This window comes from Staurois parvus, unplaced genomic scaffold (assembly GCF_062004578.1).
Source record: "Staurois parvus isolate SC_StPar_1 unplaced genomic scaffold, SC_StPar_1.0 ptg000512l, whole genome shotgun sequence".
Lineage (NCBI taxonomy): Eukaryota > Metazoa > Chordata > Amphibia > Anura > Ranidae > Staurois > Staurois parvus.
Window position 1 is genome coordinate 519,295 of NW_028318308.1, and position 20,155 is coordinate 539,449.

Consider the following 20,155-nt stretch of genomic DNA (forward strand, 5'->3'; position numbering starts at 1 on the left):
TAATCTTAACTACCTGCCGACCAGGGGGCGCGCACCCGGCGATCTCCGTGATCGCTGTGTCCTACGGTCACAGCTGATCACGTGATGTTGTAAAAGGCCAATCACAGCGGCCTTTTACCACGTGATCAGCGGTGTCCAATGACACGCTAATCAGAGGGAAATGCAAGTGCTGTCAGATCGTGAGGAAAGTACTGCCGAGAACCGGCAGTTGTCAGAGCGGGGATCGGCACCGATCATCAGGGCACTGATGATCAGTGCCCTGATGATCGGTGCCCAGCAGTGCCACCCGCAAGTTCCGCCCACCTGTGCCCAGCAGTGCGCCCACTAGCTCCGCCCACCTGTGCCCAGCAGATCACCCACCAGTGCCCAGCAGTGCACCCACCTGTGCCCACCCACCTGTTCCCACCAGTGCCACCCTCCTGTGCCCACCCACCAGTGCTGCCCACCAGTGCCACCCACCAGTGCAGCCCAGCAGTGCTGCCAGTCAGTGCCACCAGTCAGTGCCCAGGGGTTGTGCCAGTCAGTGCCGCCAGTCAGTGCCCAGCAGTGATGCCAGTCAGTGCCGTCTATCAGTACCCATCATCAGTGTCACCTATCAGTGCCGCCTATCAGTGCTGCATATTAGTGCCGCCTATCCGTGACACCTCATTAGTGCTGTCTATCAGTGCCGCCTATCCGTGCCACCTCATTAGTACTGCCTATCAGTGCCCTTTAGTGCTGCCTATCAGTGCCCATCAGTGCTTCCTCATCAACGCACATCAGTGAAGGAGAAAAAATACCTGTTTGAAAAATTTTATAATAGAAACAAAGAAACTTTTTTTTTTTTTTTAATTTTTTGCACTTTTTTTATTTATAGCGCAAAAAGTAAAGCGCCCAGTGGCGATTAAATACCACCAAAAGAAAGCTCTATTTGTGAGAAAAAAATGATCAAACTTTAATATGGGTACAATGTTGCATGACCGCGCAATTGTCAATCAAAGTGCGGCAGCGCTGAAAGCTGAAAATTGGCCTGGTAAATAAGGGGGTAGAAGTGCCTGGTAGGCAAGTGGTTAATATATATTAAAAATACCCATAAAAAGTCAGATATAAATTCATACTAATATATTGCCCTAATATTCCCCATTAATTTATCACTTTACTATACCCATATTTTAAAATATATATTAGACAAAATAAACCATTTATATAAAAATATATATGAAAATTTATAAAAATTATAAAAAATTATAAAATACATTATGTGATATTTCCTTTCTTTGAGGTTTTATCATCGTGAGAAAGGATTGGAAAGATTGGAAGGACTTTTCATTCTTATTTTATTTTCATAATTTTGGACTTATATTTCATTTTTTTTTTTTGGACTTTTTTATATTTTGAACACTTATAGTACATATATGTACGGATTTATGGGGTGGATTGCATAAACACTAGTTTGTAAAATATTTCTTATATCATTTTGGCACATTTTTAAAGTATGAGAAGGTGCTGACAGTGGTAGGTGAACTGTAGAAAGAGCAGTGATGTACCTCCATCATCAGCAGAATTACAGAGGCTCAGCCGAGATAGAAGAGGTCCCAATATACCGATGGCTATATGCTGAACGGAGTCCACTCACCCAACCTTGTGCTGTCAGCAAGGTAAACTCTTCCTGCTACTGCGTGTAGAATGCTGAGCCATGCGGTATGGTTAACCATGGGTCTGGGGTCCGCCTGGTCTGCCCGGTGATACTGCGGGCGATGCGTGGCGGTGAGATGGAAATACTAAGTGGAAGGACCGGGACGCCGGGAAATAGAGAGAATCTGGGGAGAGAGGAGACATAATACAGAGGCGGGAGAGGAGGTGGAGACACTGCACACACCTGGCTTAGGTAGGTCGGAGGCAGGGGAGGACTGACAACTCATGGGGCCCCCAGGCAATAGGGGATCATGGGTCCCCTGTGTCCTTGCCCAAACTCAAAAAAGCCTATGAAAAAAGGTACCAGGGGCATCTCATTGGGCCCCCTACTGACCCCGGGCCCTCGGGCAGTGCCCGAGCTTCCAAATGGTCAGTCCGCCCCTGGTCGGAGGTATAAATCTCACCACTGACACTACAACTTTGGTCACATCTATGATTCCTCCATCTGTGATTTCTTTTTGATCAGTATGGGAAGATTCTCAGGTCTCCTGGCTGCTAGAGTTCTGGGATTAGGATGACAGCAGATACAATGATGTAAAGCAGTACAGGAAGCCAAGCGTTGTCACTTTCCATTGATAGAGGTCCCCAACAGTACCCCAGGACTATTACACAGGTACAAACACATCTTCTTCCCCCATCTAATAGACTTTTTAGGAGATCCCCAAGGTCTCCCATAGAGTCCAAGTATACAGCAAATATCATGTCCGGATATCCATATCAAATGGTTCAACTGCAAATCAACTGAAAACTTCTCAATACATCACCATGTCCAGTGTCCGTCAGTCAGTGAAATTGTCCATCCATGGACAGTAAGGTTGGCAGAGTCATCAGGCCCCTGGGAGAAAACCAACTTTCTTCCTTGCACTCAGCAGAGACCCCCTCCTGGGCCTCAGTCTTGGTTCATCTTCCCTCTTGACCAGACAGGACAGTTTCTGAGGACCACTGTCAGTCTAACTCCCAGTCCAGAGCACATGCTAGACCCCAGCAGCATCACTCCAGTAGCATCTCCCAAGGTTGCCGCTCAAGGAAAGAGAGAGTTCACAAGGTCCACCCAGCTATTTATAATCTCCACCCTGCAAGCACAAGTGATAGTAAACCTCCTACTGGTTGGCCAGAAGAAAGATAAATATTCATAACTCACTAGATGTACCAGGGACACCTACTGGCAGCAGAGAGAAACAGCAACACTGAGCTAGGGGAGAACCATGTGAACAGCTAAATCAGCTTGGGCTGACTACCACCTTTGTTTACGACAGGTTGGCAATATACACTCACCGGCCCTTTTATTAGGTTCACCTTGCTAGTGCCAAGAATATAGCATCCACACCATGACACCACCAGCCTGAACCATTGATACAAGGCAGGATGGATCCACCACACCATGACACCACCACCACCAGCCTGAACCGTGGATACAAGACAGGATGGATCCACCACACCATGACACCACCACCAGCCTGAACCATTGATACAAGGCAGGATGGATCCCCCACACCATGACACCACCACCACCAGCCTGAACCATTGATACAAGGCAGAATGGATCCCCCACACCATGACACCACCACCAGCCTGAACCATTGATACAAGGCAGGATGGATCCACCACACCATGACACCCCCACCACCAGCCTGAACCATTGATACAAGGCAGAATGGATCCCCCACACCATGACACCACCACCACCAGCCTGAACCATTGATACAAGGCAGAATGGATCCTCCACACCATGACACCACCACCACCAGCCTGAAACATTGATACAAGGCAGGATGAGTCAACCACACCATTACACCACCACCAGCCTGAACCATTGATACAAGGCAGGATGGATCCCCCACACCATGACACCACCACCAGCCTGAACCATTGATACAAGGCAGGATGGATCCCCCACACCATGATACCACCACCACCAGCCTGAACCATGGGTACAAGGCAGGATGGATCCACCACACCATGACATCACCACCACCAGCCTGAACCATTGATACAAGGCAGGAAGGATCCATCACACCATGACACCACCACCACCAGCCTGAACCGTAGATACAAGGCAGGATGGATCCCCCACACCATGACACCACCACCACCAGCCTAAACCATTGATACAAGGCAGAATGGATCAATGCTTTCATGTTGTTTATGCCAAATTCTTACCCTCCCATCTGAATGTCACAGCTGAAATCCAGACTCCTCAGACCAGGCAATGTTTTTCCAAACTTCTGTTGTCCAATTTTGGTGAGCCTGTGCGAATTGTAGCCTCCATTTTCTGTTCTTAGCTGACAGGAGTGGCACCCATTGTGGTCTTCTGCTGCTGCTGTAGCCCATCTGCTTCAAGGTTTGACATGTTGTGCATTCAGACATGGTATTCTGCATACCTTGGTTGTAATGAGTGGTCCCTTGAGTTACTGTTACCTATCATCTAAGACCAGTCTGCCCATTCTTCTCTGACCTCTGACATCAACAAGGCATTTTCCTCCACACAACTGCCGCTCACTGGATATTTTCTCTTTTTCGGACTATTCTCTATAACACTAGAGATGGTTGTGTGGGAAAATCCCAGCAGATCAGCAGTTTTAGAAATACTCAGACCAGCCCGTCTGGCACCAACAACCATGCCACGTTCAAAGTCAGTTAAATACCCTTCCTTTCCCATTATGATGCTCAGTTTGAACTTAGGAAGCCGTCTTCACCACGTCTAGATGCCTAAATACATTGAGCTGCCGCCATGAAATTGGCCAATTAGAAATTTGTGTTACAGATGTAGTGATACCAATGTATGCAGTGCTTTACACATATATTGTACATTCACATCAGTCCTTGCCCTCAAGGAGCTCACAATCTAAGGTCCATAACTCACATTCATGCACACAGTACACATATTAGGGCCAATTTAGACAGAAGCCAATTAAGCTCCCAGTATGTCTTTGGATTGAAACCCACACAGGCACAGGGTGAACATGTATACTCTAGGCAGGTAATGCCTTGGTTGGGATTTGAACCACCAACCCTAGTGATGCTAGATAGAAGTTCTAACTACTCATCCACTGTGCTGCCTAACCACTTACACATCTTCCAGGGTGATAAGAAGACCACATTTACAGCTCTTATTACTACTACATCATCTATAAAGAGTTTGAGGTGGAGCCACCGATTGGTGGATGGATGGCACAGTGTGAAGAGGATCACAGATGGTCTATGAGCGTGACTTTGGCAATAGACAATTTCCTTTGTGGAGGCAGCACTGAGCACAGGAAATGTGAATTGGGACAGCACATTGGAGGGGTTTTATGAGCAACACTGGACACTTTGTTCATTTCTATGTAACACTTGAGATTTGCATACTTTGTGTTTTTAATATTGTTATGTATAGAGCAAGATGTATTTTTTTTCACTATAATTTTTGATACCACAGGTGGTTTGCTACAGCAGCTGAATATTGCAATGAGTATCAGAGACTTAGCGCAGGTGATAGGGTTGTATACAAGAATGAAGCTTCCAAGGACATACCATCATCTCAGAAGGCCATTTCAAGCCAGAGGCAAGAAATTCATATCTGCATTTCTTCAATTGTTCTTATCCTAGGTGGATCGGCAACATTCTGAACAGCCAGTTTTGCAGACTTTGCACCTTGCGGGAAGACTATATCATACAAAGCCAGATATTTAATAAAAGACTACGTTTCTCGGAAGAGGGTGCTCCCCTGAAGTGGGTGAAAAGTCATATCTAACTTACCTGGTTCCTCCAGTGACAGCGAAGGATTTCAATACAGAAGGGTGTAACAACACAAGGTTTTACCCCAATTTCATGACAAATTCTGTAATATGTAAAACATTCTATCTAAACATTGGTTTATCTTGTGTCAGGATCCACATCTGGGACCAACTCTCCTTCCAAAACTCAAATTCTCCTACCATAGGGAACCCGACATTACAAGTAAAGTAGCACCCAGCAAAATTACTACGGGTACTAAACCTCCTATCAGTCGGGGTGACATGTTTGGGAACTTGATTGATGTTCTTCAGTGTAGAAAGAAAAAATGTCCAATATGCAACTTCATCACTCATGGGCAGAAGGTCTTTATTGGGGAATGGAACATCCTTTTCCATGTCATCTTTCTATGACTGTTCTTCTGGATGTGTAGTGTATTGCTTAACTTGTCTCTGCGGTCTTTTCTATGTGGGACGTTCCATCAGAACCCTGCAGGTGGGTGAGCACCGGAGGACCATTGAACAGGATAACACTGAACATAGTGTCCCCAGACAACACAACCCCCGAGGGACGAGAGTTTGGGTCACTGTATCCATACTGAGTACATTTACACCAGAAGAACATTTCAAAAGATTATGAGATGGCAAAATGTAATAGATATTTACCCTGAATACATTTTCTCCAGGAGGGTTAAATGAAAAAACTGAAGTCAATACGGTTATTTATTTATTTTTTAATTTATATCCAAATTGATATCACAGTCCATTTCATGTTTTTTTTTTACTTACTTTAATAGCTTTTATAGTCTTCTTATCATGATCCATTTATTTGTTGTCATCTGGAGCAGGTGGCGGACTGACAACTCATGGGGCCCCCGGACAACAGGGGATCATGGGGCCCCTGTGTCTTTGCCCACACTCAAACCACTCCCAAAAAAGCCTATGAAAGGTATAAGGGGCATCTCATGGGGCGCCCTACTGACCCCGGGCCCTCAGGCAGTGCCCAAGTGTCTGAATGGTCAGTCCACCCCTGTTCTGGAGTGACTCAGACAAATTGGTTGTATATTAGCGCCATTTGTACACCTGAATATGTTTCTAAATTTGAGAGGAGGAAAGAGAAGGGAAATGAAGGGAAGAGAAGAGAAGAGAAGAGAGAAGGAGAGGGGGAGAGGGAGAGAAGGGGAATGGTAGGGGGAGAGGCAGAGGAGAGAAGAGAAGCTGCCATTGAGCCACTTTGATAAATTTTCCAACCTGCCAACTCCTGTTCTCCATCTTGCTGACCCCTGTCCTCTATTCTGCCAATCCCTGTCCTCAGCTCTGCTGACCCTTGTTCTTTACCCTGCTGACCTCTGTCCTGCTGATCCCTGCACACTGCCCTTCTGACCCCCTTTCCTCTGCCATACTGATCCCTGTGCTCTGTGCTGCTGACCCCTGTACACTGACTTGCAGAGCCTTCTCTTCTACTTTGCTGATACCTGTCCTCTGCTTTTATGACCCCTGTCTTACGCACCATTGACCCCTGTATACTTCCTCACTGACCCCCTGTCCTCTTTCCTACTGACCCCTGTCTTCTGCCCTGACAACCCCTGCTCTCCACGCAGCTGCCCCTGTCCTCTTGCCTGCTGACACATTGTACACTGCCTAGCTGACTTCCTGTTCTTTGTCCTGCTGACCCCCTGTAAACTGCCCTACTGACAATTGTACAGTCCCTGCTGACCTCTCATTCTCTGCCCTGCTGACCCCCTGTACACTGCCCTACTGACTCTTGTACATTCCCTGCTGACCTCTCATTCTCTGCCCTGCTGACCCCCTGTACACTGCCCTACTGACTCTCGTACATTCCCTGCTGACCTCTCATTCTCTGCCCTGCTGACCCCCTGTACACTGCCCTACTGACTCTTGTACATTCCCTGCTGACCTCTCATTCTCTGCCCTGCTGACCCCCTGTACACTGCCCTACTGACTCTTGTACACTTCCATGCTGACTTCTCACTTTCTTGCTTGCCACCTGTGTACTGCCTTGCTGACTCCGTGTCCTGTGCCCTGCTGCCCAATGTATTCTGTCCTGCTAACCCCTGTCCACTTCCCTGATAACTTACTGTACACTGTCCTACACACTGCTGACCCTGTCCACTGCTCTATGTACTTTTATACATACACTGCCATGCTTACCTTGCATCCTCAGCCCCCCTGACATTTTGTACTGCACCCCTACATCAGAAAGGCTAGATCTGGCCCTGACCATCACTATTCCCCTCCTCAATACTGGAGCCAATGTGGCAGTAAGCCTCAGGTGCAGGAACATGTGCTCCTCCTTATCCTCAGATACAACTGACTCCTGTATCTGTGAATGAGGAGGCAGAACATGGAGCTTTAGCAGCTACTGATGAATTCAAGCTATACTGCTCCTGGGAGATGGAGGAGGATGATGAAGACTTGGTTAGACACTCCACCACCTTCTCTTCAGCTCTGGGTTTATAACAGGCTTGCTACCAGAAAAGAAAGGTGTATGTGCCTCTAGATGCTGCATGTAGCAATCATGCACACAGAGATGGACGCGGTTCAACCATTTTGGCTTCAACCTGCATCCTTATTTGGCTTGTGGATATGAATGGTGGAATGCCAATCCTCAAGTGGTTCAACTGATTTTAATACGTGTCAATGTACACAATCATGGGGTGTGTCTTAAGGTTTATTAACAAACCAACTGAGAGATGAGCTCAGCCTCGCCCTGTGCAGCCGAATTGTAACCCGTTCTGCATTTCCAGATTCAGAGACTTTCATTTCATTCTCTTCTGCTGTCAGCGATGGCGTCTGCTGCTCTGAGAGCTGAGCTGGAATGTTCCGTCTGTCTGAACATTAATACCAATCCTGTGACCTTGGAATGTGGACACAACTTCTGCCAGGTCTGTACCGATCTTGTGTTGGATACACAGGAGGGGTCTGGAGGTGATTCCTGTCCTGTATGCAGAGAGAAGTTTCCGGATTGTCCTGCATTGCAGAAGAGAATTAAACTAGAGAACATAGTGGACAATTTCCCATCTGCACAGCCAATTATGGAGGAGCCGGGAATCTTCTGTACTCACTGTGTGGACTATCCTGTACCTGCTGTTAGATCCTGTCTACACTGTGAGGTTTCTCTGTGTGATAAACACCTGAGAGTCCACAAAAAGTCCCCAGAACACATCTTAACTGACCCCACCTTGTCCATGGAGAGCAGGAAATGCTCCGTCCATAAGGAAGTCTTGAAGTATTACTGCATTGAGGATGACACCTGTATCTGTGTGTCCTGCAGTTTGGCTGGAGAACATCGGGGACACCAGGTGGAGGTGCTGGAGGAGGCTTCTGAAAAGAAGAAGGAGACACTGAGGAATGTTCTGCAGAAACTTCTGACAAAGAGAGAGGAGATGGAGGAAAGAGTCCAGAGTCTGCAGGAACACCGGAGTACAGTAGAAGAAAAAGCAGCTGGTGACACCGAGGAAGTCACTGCCCTTTTTAGAGACCTCAGGAGACGTCTGGAAGACCTGGAGAAGAGAGTCCTGAGGGACATCTCCAGGAGGGCAGAGCGGGTCTCCACCTACATCCAGGAACTAGAAAACAAGAAGGAGGAGCTGTCCAGGAAGATGCGTGACATTGAGGAGCTGTGTAACATGACGGATCCACTGACTGTCCTACAGGAATCAGACACAGGTGACTTGTGTGATACTGAGGATGGAGATGATGAGGACAGAGAGAGACATGAGAAACTTCTCCATGATGTTGGGGGGCTGGATGTGGTGGGGGTCTTACACACAGGTTTATCTGATATAACAAGAGGGGTGAATTTATACTCCTATAGGCAGGAAACCGCAGACATATTATTGGATGTAAACACAGCTCATAATAACCTACAGATATCAGATGACGGGAAAACTGTGTCCAGGTCAGATAGGAACCAGAAGCGTCCAGAAACACCAGAGAGATTCAAGTGCCATCCTCAGGTGATGAGTAGTCAGAGGTTCTCCTCAGGGAGATTTAACTGGGAAGTGGATGTTGGGGGGTCAAAATGTTGGATAGTTGGGATGTGTTACCCCAGTATAGACAGGAAAGGACATAAGTCAGGGATTGGAAAGAATAACAAATCCTGGGGTTTGGACAGGTCTAGAAACAATTATTGGATGATACATGATAGCAATGAGATCCCTTTACCTGCCAATATCTCCATTGACAGAGTCAGGATATATCTGGATTATGAGGCCGGGCGGATCTCCTTCTATGATCTGTGTGACCCGATCCGACACCTCCACACCTTCACCACCACCTTCACTGAGCCCCTCCATGCCGGGTTTAATGTATATGAAGGTTGTATAAAGATATGTGGGGGGAATTGGGAGATGTGAGAGCCCCGCCCACTGTCTGGTGACATCACAGGGATGGGCCTATTATTCAGCCAATGCTTGGAGGAAGTGTTGACTCCTGGGAGAAGTACAGTTGTGGCCAAAATTATTCAACCCCCACTGAAATTGAGTGTTTTGGCCAGTTTGACATTGCTTTTGATCATTCAGTCATCTTGCTTACATTTACATTAAAGAGGCACTTGTAGGTCAGACAAATATAACATAACAGTTATAATGAAATAACCACAAATGTCTTTTCTGTGCTCACAGCATTATCAGTTTTATTCAACCCCCAAGTGACATTCAATCTTAGTACTTAGTACAGCATCCTTTTACAGTTATAACAGCTTTTAAACGTGAAGCATAGCTTGACACAAGTGTCTTGCAGCGATCTACGGGTATCTTCGCCCATTCTTCATGGGCAAAGGCCTCCAGTTCAGTCACATTCTTAGGCTTGCGCACTGCAACTGCTTTCTTTAAGTCCCACCAGAGGTTCTCAATCGGATTTAAGTCTGGTGACTGCGATGGCCACTCCAAAATGTTCCAGCCTTTCCTCTGCAACCATGCTCTAGTGGACTTGGAGGTATGCTTGGGATCATTGTCCTGTTGAAAGGTCCAACGTCTCCCAAGCCTCAGGTGTGTGACGGACTGCATCACGTTTCCATCCAATATCTCCTGGTACTGAAGAGAATTCATGGTACCTTGCACACGCTGAAGCTTCCCTGTACCTGCAGAAGCAAAACAGCCCCAAAGCATGATTGACCCTCCACCATGCTTCACAGTAGGCAAGGTGTTCTTTTCATCATAGGCCTTGTTCTTCCTCCTCCAAACATAGCGTTGATCCATGGGCCCAAACAGTTCTAATTTTGTTTCATCAGTCCACAGAACACTATCCCACAACTTTTGTGGTTTGTCCACATGGCTTTTGGCATACTGCAGTCGACTCTTCTTATTCTTTGGAGACAGCAAGGGGGTACGCCTGGGAGTTCTGGCACGGAGGCCTTCATTACGCAGTGTGCGTCTTATTGTCTGGGCTGAAACTTCTGTACCCACATCTGACAAATCTTTTCTCAGTTCCTCAGCAGTCACACGGGGACTTCTCTCCACTCTACGCTTCAGGTAGCGCACAGCAGTCGAAGTCAGCATCTTCTTTCTGCCACGACCAGGTAGCGTTTCAACAGTGCCCTTTGCCTTGAATTTGCGAATGATGCTTCCTAAGGTGTCTCTTGGTATGTTTAACATCTTTGCAATCTTCTTATAGCCATTGCCCTTCCTGTGAAGAGAAATCACCTCTTCTCTTGTCTTCCTGGACCATTCTCTTGCCTTCACCATGTTTGTAACCACACCAGTAAATGTCTAGAAGGAGCTGAGTATCACAGTCATTTTAAAGCTGCCTAATTGGTGCTTATTATGCTTGATTGCTGCTCGGTGACATCCACAGGTGTTTTCAATACCTGATGGAAAGCACCTGTATGAACCTCTGTTCTTCAGAGTGGTAGTCTTTAAGGGGTTGAATAATTGTGGCAATGAAGAAACCACATAAGAACCATTTACTACTGTATTACATAAACAATTGATGTCATTTTAGTTGCATTTGGGTAGTTACAACGTCCTTGTAGGATTTGATTCTGAATACAATTCCAAATGTACACTATAGTCCCTAAACCCCTTTACAGCATTGGGGGTTGAATAATTTTGGCCACAACTGTATGAGGGCTGCCACTGCAGGCCTTCTTCTGAAAATGCTAGTTACCTGGCTGTTTGTAATGTAAGAACTGCTAAAGTGGTACTAAAGACAAAATCTGACAGATATGAAGCCGTCTGTCACCGACATTAACACAACAATCTTTGTTTTTCTGAGTCCTCCTGTAAATTAGTTTTTTTACCTGTTGGTTTTGCTGTTATTTCCCAACTCCCTTTAACAGACCAATCTGTCCAGCAAAAGTGTCAGTTAGAGGGTGGGGACAAACCATTTACCACTGACAGGGGTGATCACAATGATTAGCTGTTATTCATTTATAAAAAAAATCTTTATCTGAAAAAGAAAACAAAAATGTTGGTGTAACGACTTAGAAAGTGTAATCTGAAGTTCAGTTTTAATTTGTTAGTCACTTATGTAAAATCCATCTAAATCTCATCCATCAAACACCCCCCTCTCCAGACAATGCTGCTGTCCAAGGGGGTCTCCACTGCTCCTCCATAGATACAGGAGCCACCCTAAGACAGGAAAAGTGTTACTGGCAGGATCACCAGGGGGAAATAAAGGGGAAAAAACTGAAAACTAATGCAGCCACCACATCTATGGACTGGTACACTTCAATATATACCGTATATAGTTTTTGTGTTTTGAGTTTAATAGCAGTTTAGGTCTCTTCCCCAGAACAAGCATGCTGTAAATAACAATCAGAAAAGTGTCAGAGTCCCTTCTCCCTATACTTGTTCCGGGTCAGAGACTCAGACAGTATTGAAGCCAAAACATCGACATGACAGCCAGGGAACTAGCATTCTCATAAGGAGAGTTCATCAATTACAGCCCCCCGTGGTTCTTTCATGGCAGGTGCCCTTTAAATGTCATTCATTAACTGACACGATGATAACTGCCGGGTGTGTCTGGATTCCAGGGATAGTCCCGGGATTGAGAGGTTTGTCCCTGGAAATGTTGCTGATTTTATTAACATCTTATATAGATATTTCTATTATGATTTGTATTACAGAGTAACGTCCCCTTCATGGTAATAATAATCGGTGACGGGTATTTTATTCCTCATTTTACTGTTTCTATTAATGTCGGCAGTGTTTAGTCCTGGTTACACACGTCTCCTTCATACAGGACAGAATTCTGTGAAATCCAGGGGAGTAGCTACAGGGGTCGCAGGGGTAGCCATTGTCACCCAGCCCCATTCTTCAGGGGGCCCGTGCAGCCCTCTGTATGCCTGGTTAGGAAGAGAGGCAGGGATGGCTGCATTCAGAGGAACATGGAGAGATGGATTCCTCTGTATGCAGCCACCACCGCCGCTCCTTCTATCCAGCTTTTTTTGGCTGCATCCCCTGTGCCCGGAGTTCAGCTATAAAGGACAGAAGACACCCCGACATTCACCTCCTCATTGCTTTCCTAAGATTTTCTTAGATTTGTTCTGGGAATGTTTTCTCCTAAAGTCCCCATTTATACAGAGAAATGTTCTTGTATCATATAGTGATAGGAAGTGATGAGGATTTGGTGTTATAGGGGAACGGCCGGACCGAGGAGCTGATAGGACTAGTATTGTCCGTGTCTAAAGGGGTCCCCGGGAATCTTTATTTCCTAGAAAAGAATCCAGAAATAGATCTGCAGAAGAGGGTCTGGATTGTGCTTGGCAGAAGAGCTGACAATCCACCTCAGATTTCCCCTATGATAACCCCAGAGACATCTATCATCTGTTATGGTCATCCTGCCATCTGCTGTCCCCCAGAGGAGCCAATCAGGAATTGTCATTCCTCTATTGGTCATGTTCTAGTTCTATCACTGGAGTCATGTGATCAGATCTGCCAATCATTTTTCGGATCTTGTATGTCCCAATCATGTCTAGTAATTAGAAGTGATTGGAAGGAATCGTATTGTATTGGAAGTGATTTCTGTATAATAAATGGAGATGAAGCGTTTCCTCAGATTGCGTTGTTTTGTGATCACTATGATAGGAGAAGTTCTGGAACCCAAAGAACCGTGACACCATTGTTACTGTGTATATTCAGGATGGACCCCACCACTGTACACTGCATGATCCGAGCCAGAAGAAGCCCTGCCAACATCTACCAATGGGGATCAGTATAGAGGCTGATAGGGGGAGGGGCTGGAGGATGACACTCCCACACAGGGCCTTCTGCAGCTCACAGATGGACATGACCTGAAATGATGGAGGTCTACTGAGGTCTTTATTATTTCAGGAAAGAAGCTGAAAAACAAAGAAATCTAGATATGAGGATAGAAAATTGAGTGATGTGGAAGGAGGAGAGAAGAGAGAGAGAGGAGGGAGAAGAAAAGAAGGGAAAAAGAGGAGGGAGAAGAAAAGAAGGGAAAGAGAGGAGGGAGAAGAAGAGAAGGGGAAGAGAGGAGGGAGAAGAAGAGAAGGGGAAGAGAGGAGGGAGAAGAAGAGAAGGGGAAGAGAGGAGGGAGGAGGAGAGGAAAGAGGAGGAGATAAGAGGGATTGAGAGGGAAGGTGGACAGAAAACAGAGAGAGGAGAAAGAAGGAGAGTAGAGAAAGAGAAGAAAGAGGAAAGTAGAGAGAGAAGAGGAATGAGGGAGAAGAATAAAAAAGAGACAGAAAGGAGAAAGGCAGAAGGAGGAGAGGAGTGGAGGGAAGAGAAGGGGAGTGGGAGTGGAAGGGGGAGAGGAGAGAAGAGAAGCTGCCATTGAACCACGTCTTCTTCCATTCCATAATCTGGACATGGAAATTTGCCCGTTGAGGGATAAAGCTTGAGATGGAAGGGTGGGGTTGGAAGAATCAGATCAAGGTTTAAGCCTATGCTTGCCCTCACTCTGTGTGGCCCCATGTTGACCTTCTTCCCCATTGGATGAGCCATAAGGTAAACCTCTGACACCCCTTGAAGAACTCGTCCCTATCGCTGGAGGCTGCTGATAGGGATTCTCGTATAATGGTGATAGAGGTGGAAAGGGAGGAGTTAGATGCAGGAGGAGGGGTGTGGCTTTTTTCCCGCCGATGGCTAGCATGCAGGTGCAGTAATCTATGTTGTGAGAAGTCATGCGTCTCTTCATACACATGGTACACAAATGACCAATGGTATTGCTTAGCTTGATACTCTTTAGTCAAAGACTGCAAATCACTATGATGCGGTCAACAGCACATGTTTTGGAAAAGGTCCACACATCTGAGATCTGAGGAACAAACTGGAGTATAACAGTCCCCGGCACCCATGGAGCTCTTCCATTTGGTGGAATAGGACAACTACTCCCTCCACTTCTCTGACACCTGCCCTAGAAGACATCCTGCCTCACTGACATTGTGCCTCTCCATCACTTTCCTCCGTTGCTATTTCTGGCACTCCAGTATGGTCAGAAAACTCATCATCACTATGGCCGATCTAGGGGGTTGCCAGGGTGGGCTGCACCTCCCCAAAATTTCAGATGTTCCCCCAAGACTGACCACCCCATGGACATTCTGGGGAGAGGAGGGCATTCAGCTGCAGGGAACTAAAGTGAAGAAGTGACAGCGGCAGACAGGAGACAGCCTGGAGGAGGTGCGAGTTGTGCTGTGCTCTCCCCCTCCTCCAGTCAGCAGGTGACACAGGATCTCTTATTACCTGCCCCCTACCCACATGTCTTGCTGTTGGGAGATAAGTAGTCCTTGGAGGAAATGGGGGAGGGTAATCAAACATGTGAACAGCCCAATGTAAGAGAGATCCTGTGTCACATGCAGCAAGGAGGAGCGCTGTTAGTACAGGAGCGCAGTACAGCCCGCACCTTCCTGCAGCAATCTCTGCATGTAAGCAGGGGGAGTGAGAGGGGGGTGGTGGAGGGGGTAAAAATGATATGTGCTTGGGATTAGATGTGTGTGGAGGATGGGGGAGGGCTATTTGTGCTGGGAAAAGTAATTATGGGGGGATTAGTGTCAGGAAAAGGATTGGGGGAAATGTTCTATAAGGGGGGGGGGGGGATTTGTGCTAGGAGGGGGCAGGGGAATTTTGGATAAAAAGGAAAATGGGGAGATTTGATCCCCTGTACCTAGCTCTGATAACCACATGTCCTCCACTCTGCTGACACTATGTTCATGTCCTGCATACCCCATGTCCTCCACCCTGCTAACCCCCTGTCCTGTACCTGCTGACCACTGTCGTCTGTCCTGCTGGCCCAGTTTTCTGTCCTACTGACTTCTGCTCACTGCCCTGCCAAAGCCCTGTTCTCTGTCCCACTGATCCCTGTCCACTGCCCTGTTGATACCTGTTCTCTATCCTGCTGACCCCTGTTCTCTATCCTGCAGACCCCTGTACACTGACCTGCAGAGCCTTCTCTTCTGCTTTGCTAATACCTGTCCTCTGCTTTTACGCACCGCTGACCCCTGTATACTTCCTTGCTGACCCCCTGTCATCTGTCCTACTGACTCCTGTCTTCTGCCCTGACAACCCCTGCTCTCCACCCAACTCTCCTTGTCCTCCTACCTGCTGACACCTTGTACTCTGCCTTACTGACTCCCTGTTCTTTGTCCTGCTGACACCTGCACACTGCACTACTGACTCTTGTACACTCCCTGCTGACCTCTCATTCTCTGCCCTGCTGACCCCCTGTACACTGCCCTACTGACTGTTGTACACTCCCTGCTAGCCTCTCATTCTCTGCCCTGCTGACCCCCTGTACACTGCCCTACTGACTGTTGTACATTCCCTGCTAGCCTCTCATTCTCTGCCCTGCTGACCCCCTGTACACTGCCCTACTGACTCTTGTACACTCCCTGCTGACCTCTCATTCTCTGTCCTGATGACCCCCTGTACACTGCCCTACTGACTCTTGTACACTCCCTTCTAGCCTCTCATTCTCTGCCCTGCTGACCCCCTGTACACTGCCCTACTGACTCTTGTACACTTCCTGCTGACCTCTCATTCTCTGCCCTGCTGACCCCCTGTACACTGCCCTACTGACTCTTGTACACTTCCTGCTGACCTGTCACTTTCTTGCTTACCACCTGTGTACTGCCCTGCTGACTCCGTGTCCTCTGCCCTGCTGTCCAATGTATTCTTCCCTGCTAACCCCTGTCCACTTCCCTGATAACTTACTGTACACTGTCCTACAAACTGCTGACCCTATCCACTGCTCTACGTACTTTTATACACTGTCTTGCTAACCTTGCATCCTCAGCCCCCCTGACATTTTGTACTGCACCCTCACATCAGAAAGGCTAGATCTGGCCCTGACCATCACTATTCCCCTCCTCAATACTGGAGCCAATGTGGCAGTAAGCCTCAGGTGCAGGAACATGTGCTCCTCCTTATCCTCAGATACAACTGACTCCTGTATCTGTGAATGACGAGGCAGAACATGGAGCTTTAGCAGCTACTGATGACTTCAAGCTATACTGCTCCTGGGAGATGGAGGAGGATGATGAAGACTTGGTTAGACACTCCACCACCTTCTCTTCAGTCCTGGGTTTATAACAGGCTTGCTACCAGAAAGGAAAGGGGTATGTGCCTCTAGATGCTGCATGTAGCAATCATGCACACAGAGATGGACACGGTTCAACCATTTTGGCTTCAACCTCCATCTTGGCAAAAGATCATCCATCTTGTACAAACATATCTCCCCTCATTTTCCCCCTCCCTCTCTGAGTGTCACAGTGACATTTGGCCGGTGTGTGTGTGTGTTGGAAGTGTTGCAGGCAGGCCAAGGCACAGCAGGGAGCTCCGAGCTATAAACCATCTTTGAGCTGGGTGCTGGGCTGGCTGGGAAGCTGAGCAATCTGGCACCTCGTAAAAAGATAACTCAAGCCTTCCCCTGAGTTCAAAGACATTCCAGAGGAGTAAGAAACTAGATAACACTTTTAAAATCCAATTTTCCCCTGTGTCTTCTCTTATGAGAGACTTACATAAAAAACAGGCATATCTTCAGATTACTCACGATCAGACAAGTCTCTTGATAAGTCATGCTCCCTGACTGGAATACCTAGGAAAGCAGAAAATTACATCTCTTGAACCATTCAAGTCTGTATTTTATATTTCATATCTAACCGCTCCTCAGATGCATCTGCATATTAATCTACCCGTGGGTGGAAAGGTACTTGTGTCTAGGAAATGTTATGAGGCAAAATATGAGCTATGAGAAATTTTGGTTCTAGTTTGGGTCTCCACCCAGACAATCCCTGCCCAAATGAGGCATTGGTCCTTGGCTTCAGTGACACCCCCAGCTGGGGGACCACAAATATGCTGTCAGGCCTAAGAGTGCAAGTTAAAGAATTCTCCCATTTAACATCAAAACAAACTTGGGAGCCCTTTTGCTCTGGAACTTGATCTGCAAACCCAAGGCTGATTGGCAAGTACTTTAACCTCCCTTCTGTTACCTCTTTGCTGTGCTGTTGTTCTCTGTATATTTATATATTTATTGGTTACTTTTAGAGATGAGCGAAGAAATGAAAAATTCGATTCGACTGATTCGGCGAATTCGTGGACAATATTCGATTCGAGTCGAATAAATTCGCTGTGAATTTAACTTAAAAAAGGGTGTTTCTAGGCTTCAGAGAGACTTAATATTAGTGCAGAACACTGTACCTTTAATTTAAATGCCCTTGGAGTCTGCTGGGGAAGAGAAATAATACTGTCACTCAGTATGACATGCAGATGAGTGCCGTCGATCTTAGAATCACCGCACACTTCACTCATTTGGCCAGTCACGGGGCCAAAACCAGTGTTTGGAGCCACAGTGTGGCGGTGGAGGCAGCAGCAATGGGAGGCCATACAGCAACCTATGACAAAATGGAAACCAGCAGGAGTGTGAGGAGACCTGAAAGTGGCACATGCAGTGGGAGCAATGGGAGGCGGTACAAGGACCCATGTCACACTGTGGACCCAGCAGCAGCGTGACCAGGCAGTACGGGGGCCCATGGCAGATTACAGGCCTGGCAGCAGCAATGGGAGGCCCGTAATCTTCCAGCACCCTATGACAAAAAATGGAACACACCAGCAGTGTGTGAGGAGACCTGAAAGTGGCACATGGCAGAGTGTGGCGATGGAGACAGCAGCAATGGGAGGCCGTACAGGGACCCATGAGAGACTCTGGACCTGGCAGCAGCATGAGGAGGCGGTATAGGGGCCCATGGCAGATTAGGGGCCTGGCAGCAGCTATAGGAGGCCCGTAATCTGCCAGCACCCTATGACAAAAAATTGAACACACCAGCAGTGTGTGAGGAGACCTGAAAGTGGCACATGGCATGAGACACTCTGGACCTGGCAGCAGCATGAGGAGGCGGTATATAGGGGCCCATGGCAGATTAGGGGCCTGGCAGCAGCTATGGGAGGCCCGTAATCTGCCAGCACCCTATGTCAAAAAATTGAAAACACAAGCAGTGTGTGAGGAGACCTGAAAGTGGCACATGTTTGGGGCATGATTCATGGCGGATTTAGTCAGTTGTGTCAGGAACTAGTGGTTTGAAATCCAGACTAATCCACGCCTGATTCATTTTCACAAACGTGAGTCTCTCCACACTTTGGGTGGACAGTCGTGTCCTCCGCGGAGTTGCAATACCTCCTGCCGCACTAAACACGCGCTCCGATGCCACGCTACTGGCCGGGCATGACAGCCTTTCAAGGGCAAATTCAGCTAGTTGGGGTCAAAGGTCAAGTTTTGTTGCCCAGTAGTCAAGGGGATTGTCTACCTCGGTTGGCAGGGTGCTGTCCAAGTAGGCCTAAGCCTGTTGTTTGAGGTCCTGCTCCAGGTCCACCTGATGCTGCTGCTGCTGCTGCTGCGGCTGGTTAGTAGTTTCCTCACTGCGCTGGTGAAGAAAGCTACTCATCATCGACTGCAGACTGAGGCAGCCGCTGCTGGTGGAGCTGCCACTGCTCCTACCACCCCACCCCTCCCCTGCTGCTATGGCAGCGGAACGCGAGCGCACAGGGCCCACAGTGTCTGAGGATGGACGTTGGCGCAGAAAGGCAGAGACCAGCTGACTACATAGGTGGTTTTTATAGTACGTTATTTTGGCCTCCCTCTCAGCAGGTGTGAAAAAGGCCACCATTTTTGAACGGTAGCGAGGGTCCAACAAGGTGGACAGCCAAAAGTCATCCCTCTGTCTGATGGTTATTATTCGGCTGTCGCTACGCAAGCAAGCGAGCATGCTATGGGCCATTTGTGCCAAGGAATGCGAGGGACTCCCTACCTCCATCTCCACAGCATACTGCCACGGTGCGTCTGGGTCCTCTGTCTCCTCCTCCTCCTCCTCCTCTACCAGATGCTCCTGCTCCTCCACTCCTGTCCGCTGAGTGGAAAAACCACCCATTTCACTCAATAATTCCTGAGCACCAATGTCCTCCTCTACCTCCTCCTCTTCTTCCTGTCCTGCCCCCACAGGGGTCATGTGGCGTTGAGATCTGTGCGCCACGTCTACCGCACCCTGACCAGCCATTGTTAACAGCATTTGTTCCAGGACGTGCAACAGAGGAATGACGTCGTTCATCCCATAGTCCTGCCGACTCACGAATAGCGTGGCCTCCTCAAAGGGCCTGAGCAAGCGCAGGTGTCACGCATGAGCTGCCAATGGCTGACATCGAAGTTACACAGGGAGTACCTTTATCCGCTTGTAACATCAGGAAATCGGTGATGGCCTTTCGCTGTTCGTAAAGGCGGTCTAACATATGTAGGGTTGAATTCCACCTTGTTGCAACGTCACAGCATGAGGAGTCGGTACGGGGGCCCATGGC

General features: G+C 47.7%; 1 protein-coding gene across 1 annotated transcript in view; it reads left to right on the top strand.

Annotated features, from left to right (window-relative positions):
- Window positions 1-8,146: 8,146 nt before the first annotated feature.
- LOC149451875 (uncharacterized) overlaps window positions 8,147-20,155 on the top strand; it is a 37,205-nt gene continuing 25,196 nt past the window's right edge. Inside the window, exon 1 of the mRNA XM_089690034.1 lies at window positions 8,147-9,762. Coding sequence (XP_089546160.1) covers window positions 8,195-9,762 — 1,568 coding nt within the window. The 5' untranslated portion in view covers window positions 8,147-8,194. The remainder of the gene's footprint in view (window positions 9,763-20,155) is intronic.